Below are 4,925 nucleotides of genomic sequence, written 5' to 3'. Positions count from 1 at the left end.
TCAGCTGAGAGCATCCCTAACTGCATGGAGATGCACAGAGGCTGCCACCAAACCCCAGTCCGCGGGGTGGCGGCCTCCCCGGCTGTGGGTGACACAGCTCCTGCTGAGCACTTTCCCTATGGCCCCTTTCATCTCACCGTTCCTCAGAGTGTAGATGAGGGGGTTGAGCAGGGGGGTTCCCAGAGTGTACAGGAGGGAGACGAGCTGATCTCGCCCGGCGTGGTAGCTGCGGCTGGGGCGCAGGTACATGAAGGCGCAGCAGCCGTACTGCAGCAGCACCACGCTGAGGTGCGCGGAGCAGGTGGAGAAGGCCCTGCCGCGCCCGGCTGCTGACGGAACCCTGAGCACCACAGCCACTATGCGCGCGTAGGAGGCAGTGATGAGGCAGAAAGGCGCAGCGATGGCCAGCGTGGCGGCCACCAGCACCGACTGCTCGTGGAAGGGGGCGCTGGCACACACAAGCTGCATGAGCGGGGGCACATCACAAAAGAAGTGCTCGATGCCCCGGGCGTGGCAGAAGGGCAGAGAGAAGATGAAAGCCACCAGCTGTAAAGACAGGGAAAAGCCCAGGACGCCAGAGGCCACCACCAGGCGGACACAGAGGGTCAACGTCATGACGACAGGGTACTGCAGGGGGTGGCAGATGGCCACATAGCGGTCATAGGCCATGGCCGCCAAGAGCAAGCAGTCAGCGCCGCCGAGCCCAATGAAGAACGTCATCTGAGCGGCGCAGCCCAGGAGGCTGATGCTCTTGTGGGAGCGCAGGGTGTTGGCCAGGATGTGGGGCACCACCGCCGCCGTGTAGCAGATCTCGACCCCGGACAGGCTGCCCAGGAAGCAGTACATGGGCGTGTGCAGGCGGGGTTCAGCCCGCACGGACACCAGGATGAGGACATTCCCGGTGAGGATCAGCACGTAGGCCAGGCCCACGCCAAGGAAGGACAGGATGCGCAGCTCTGGGCGGGAGGGGTAGGCCAGGAAGACGAATCCCGTCGGCTCCGACTGGTTTCCCCAGCTCATGGAGCCGGCAGCGGTACCTTGAACGACTTCTAGGAGAGAAGGAAGACTCGGGCTGGCGTGCCACCGCCTGGGGGAGGCTGTAGATTCCCCACAACTGGGTGCAGTAACTGACAAGTCAACTTAAAGGAAGCGAGGTGCCGAGACATTCGGGACGCGCCTGGCGGAAGGGCACAGTGAAGCGAAGCTGCTTTGTCCGTGGCAACCAGGAAAGAGCAGAACAGTGCCGGAGAGGAAGAGGCGAGGGCCACGCTTCAGCGCCCTCCCAGCTGCTGCGCCACCAGCCCGCGGGGCAGGTCCTGAGGCCATCAAGTCCACGTGATGAAACTTAACTGACACACATTACGGGTCCCCCTTGCACTTGAGGTGGCTCGGGAGGAGACGGGTTCAATGCATGCCCTTCACAAATCCAGATTTACTAATGAGGGCTGGAGGTAGAGACCAGAAACATCACAAGCAGCTCCTTCTTTCTTTTCTTTCTTTTTCTCCTATTCTTTTTCTTTCCTTTTTCTCCCTTCCTTCCTTCCTTTTCTGCCTTTTTTTTTTCCCTCCTTTGGCCCACTTCTATAAAATCTTTTCACATAAATGTCTACAACCCAATTTCTAGTTGCCAAGAGTTGATCCAAATTATTCTGGAGACTAAGACAAAAATGAGAGAAGTAGGTGGAATTTGGGAACTATTTTCAGATATGAGTAAAATGAAAATTACATTTTGTCAGTAAACCCACAAGCAAGCGTCAACGAATTCCTGGGGCTAGGAGCCATTCAAGTGAGGGCAGGAGGCCAGTGACCCTCCTTCACTCATAGATTTATATATTTCATTTATGAATTACTGTCTCGTGAGGTATTGAGTCAGTGATACATGGATAAAAATACTCAGAAATGCACAATGTGATAGGCAAAGGAGAGCAAGCGAACGAGCAAGTTAGAGAGAGAGAGAGAGAGAGAGAGAGAGAGAGAGAGAGAGAGATCTGTACATAGGCCCGAGCCTGATGATGGTGGCAGAGCCACGGGAAAATGCTTCCTATTCTTGGTTGCTGTCACTTTATCCACCTGAGAGAAGGAGAAGGCTTGAAGAACACAGGGTGTTTAATCATAGGCTTTCTCCTGCTTGATGAATGTACGGGACAACATGATCAAAACCTGCTAGAGATCCCAGAACTCTTCCTCTGAGTTTGGACATGAACATGCACGACCAGACCAGCCCCCTCTTCTTTACTTCACTCTGTCCTTCGAAGGATCTAATATATTAAATACAGGAAAAGCCACACAGACTCCCTGAAAACTTTTCCATGAGCAGACACAAGTCTCAAAGGACATCCATCAATCTTTCTTTCCCCAACAAACTCATATTTAAGAAAATGGGAATTGGGACACAACATTGTTTCTGCCCACCAAATTTAAATATTTCCTATAGGGCTGGGGAGATAGCTCAGTGGCTTATGTGCCTGCCTAGCAAGCACAAGGTCCTAAGTTCAATCCCTGGTACTAAACAAACAAATAAATATTTCCTGCTACTCCATACAATATTTGAAGGAAAAATTCTACCCAGAATCATCACTTCAAGTAAAAATCATTCACATAAACCCACTGTCTCAGTTACTTTTATTTTTTCTGTTATTTTAGGGAAAAGTCTACAGGGTGTTCAGGGTCTCACTACTAGATTGGGCTTGTAGTGTTCTGTCTGTTTGCAGCTTCCCAAGAGCTGGGATTACAGGTGCATGCCACCACGCCCAGTCTCAATTGCCATCTCAGGGTACCCCAGGGCAGGCTTAGGGCTCAAACCCCCAGCGCCTGAGCCTGCTTTCAGGTGCTTTAATCTGCTGAGCTATTTGACCAGCCCTTCAATTACTTTTCTTTCATTGCTGAGACAAATGCCCAACATCCACAGTTAAAAGATAAAAGGTTTATTTTTTTTAATTTTTAAAGAGTACAAAGTAGTATTAAGACAGAAAAATTACAATGATACAGAATTTCACTTAACAAAATAACATGAATTTCACAGTATTTGTTGTAATGCATAGTGTTGTCTCCCAACTAGTTCCTATTACTAGATATATGCATGCAGAATTGGAAGAAGAAAAGAAGAAAGAGATATAAGAAATTCAGAAGAGCAAAAGGACAAATAATTGAAAAAAAAGAAATAAAACAAATTAAGCATTATGTGCTCCTTTCCATAGACCAGCAGAAACACACAGTACAGCTGTCCAAACCATCCTGCTTGCATACATAAATAAATCTCTTTCCCCACTCTCTCTTCTGTTATTCTCAATGCAGTAATTCCTTCCTTTTGAATAGGTTCATTCCCTTTTCCCAGTAGCTACTATACCCAGAGAAAGGTCTATTTTGACTTAGTTGAAAAGGCTTCAGCCCACAATCGGCTGGCTCCAAGGCAAAGTGGCCTGGCTGAGGGGCCACCCTCAGTACACAGTGGACTGAAGGAGCGAGGCAAACAAGGGGCAGGCAAGCCTCTTTCTATCCCTTCTGCTGTGCCCAGTCTCCTGGGGTTAGGGCGGTACCCTGCCAATCGGTGGACTGATTTAGTAACCACCCACCTGTAATCCTCACCCCCTTAATCCTGGTGTTGCAACATGAATCAGTGACACACTCTAGATTCTGACACCTCTGAGAAAGCCCCACCAATGACTGCACGAGGCTGGGGGGAGACATCTCACCACAAACCAGAACACCCACCTCAATGTCACAAGCATGAGGACAAGTATGCTTAGAGGCTGTCATGAATAGTTTGAGCACTCTTGTGTCTAACAACTGATATCTATGTCATTCATTTTCTTTTCCTCTTCTGAACTTCGATAATGTTTTGGGTCATTTCAAGTGTCACTGCAGATACTATATATTTTACTATAAAATAGAGAAGCAGGAGCATATCTGTGTGGACTTTGAAATTAGACTGAAGTGTTCTGAATAATTCCATCTCTGGCTCTGTGATCCTAGGAAGTACATAATATCTCTGAATTACAGTTTCATTATTTGCAAATGGGAATACTGTCACTATCACTTCAAAGGGCTTTTGTGAATGTAAATGAGATAGTAATGTAAGACAGCCATCACAACGGCTGGCCCGTGCTGAGAGAAGCCTCATAAAAGACAACATAGTTATTTGGAAGTTCAAGGGCCACCATTCTTCCTTGTTTATAGCTTTCACTCCTCTTCCTACCTGACTTAATCTTGTGTCAACTTTAGGCACTGAGTCATTGCATATTGAATAGAAAAATATACTGTGAGAAGCTAGAGTCACTATATATATATATATATATATATATATATATATATCTGGAATTGAACTCAGCATCTCACATTTGCTAGGCAGGAGCTGTGTCACTGAGCTATATCACCGGCTGGTCACTTCTACTTCCATGCTTTGCTGTTTCACAATAAGATTAGGAGTCTTTATGGAAAACACTTTACATTTAGATTTGGACTGCACTGTGGGGAAAATCTTCCCACTTAAGAATGTAACATCTCTGTGCCTCCCACAAGTGGGCATCAGAGGCCAGCCAGGACAGCCTGCGTCGTGACGTGGGGCTTCCTGCTCCCCAGCACATGCCTTCCGAGAATTTCCTTGAAGCCCTTTGCATGCATGCCTCAGTGGTGTTCCCTGGTGTCTGTGATGGAATATTTATGTGGGAGCTAACACAGATCAAGAAGTCTTGGTGCTGCAGGGGACTTCAGCAATTGCCTGGCTAGGTCCCCTCCTGAGGACCGTAGTCACCAAGATGCTGCTCCATCATCAGGACACACCCGGTGCCCAGGACTGGCTGGCTCCAGGAGGGAGACCCAGTTCCCTGAGGGTTCTCTTTTGTTATCCAAGCAATGCTGCCTCTGCGAAACTGGTGTGTTCATTCTGTCCTAAGAAACATGACCATCTCTATACAAAACCCTGGATT

General features: G+C 48.4%; 1 protein-coding gene across 1 annotated transcript; it reads right to left on the bottom strand.

The window, feature by feature from the left end:
* LOC101565074 (olfactory receptor 10W1) lies at positions 1-1,020 on the bottom strand. Its single transcript, XM_004645851.1, has one exon. It carries the CDS (start codon positions 1,018-1,020, stop codon positions 1-3), a length of 1,020 nt encoding a protein of 339 aa, XP_004645908.1.
* Positions 1,021-4,925: the final 3,905 nt, after the last annotated feature.

The sequence above is a fragment of the Octodon degus genome, unplaced genomic scaffold (genome assembly GCF_000260255.1).
Source record: "Octodon degus isolate 3935 unplaced genomic scaffold, OctDeg1.0 scaffold00239, whole genome shotgun sequence".
NCBI lineage: Eukaryota > Metazoa > Chordata > Mammalia > Rodentia > Octodontidae > Octodon > Octodon degus.
Note: the sequence above shows the minus strand (reverse complement) of the source record. Positions and strands in the feature narration are given on the sequence as shown.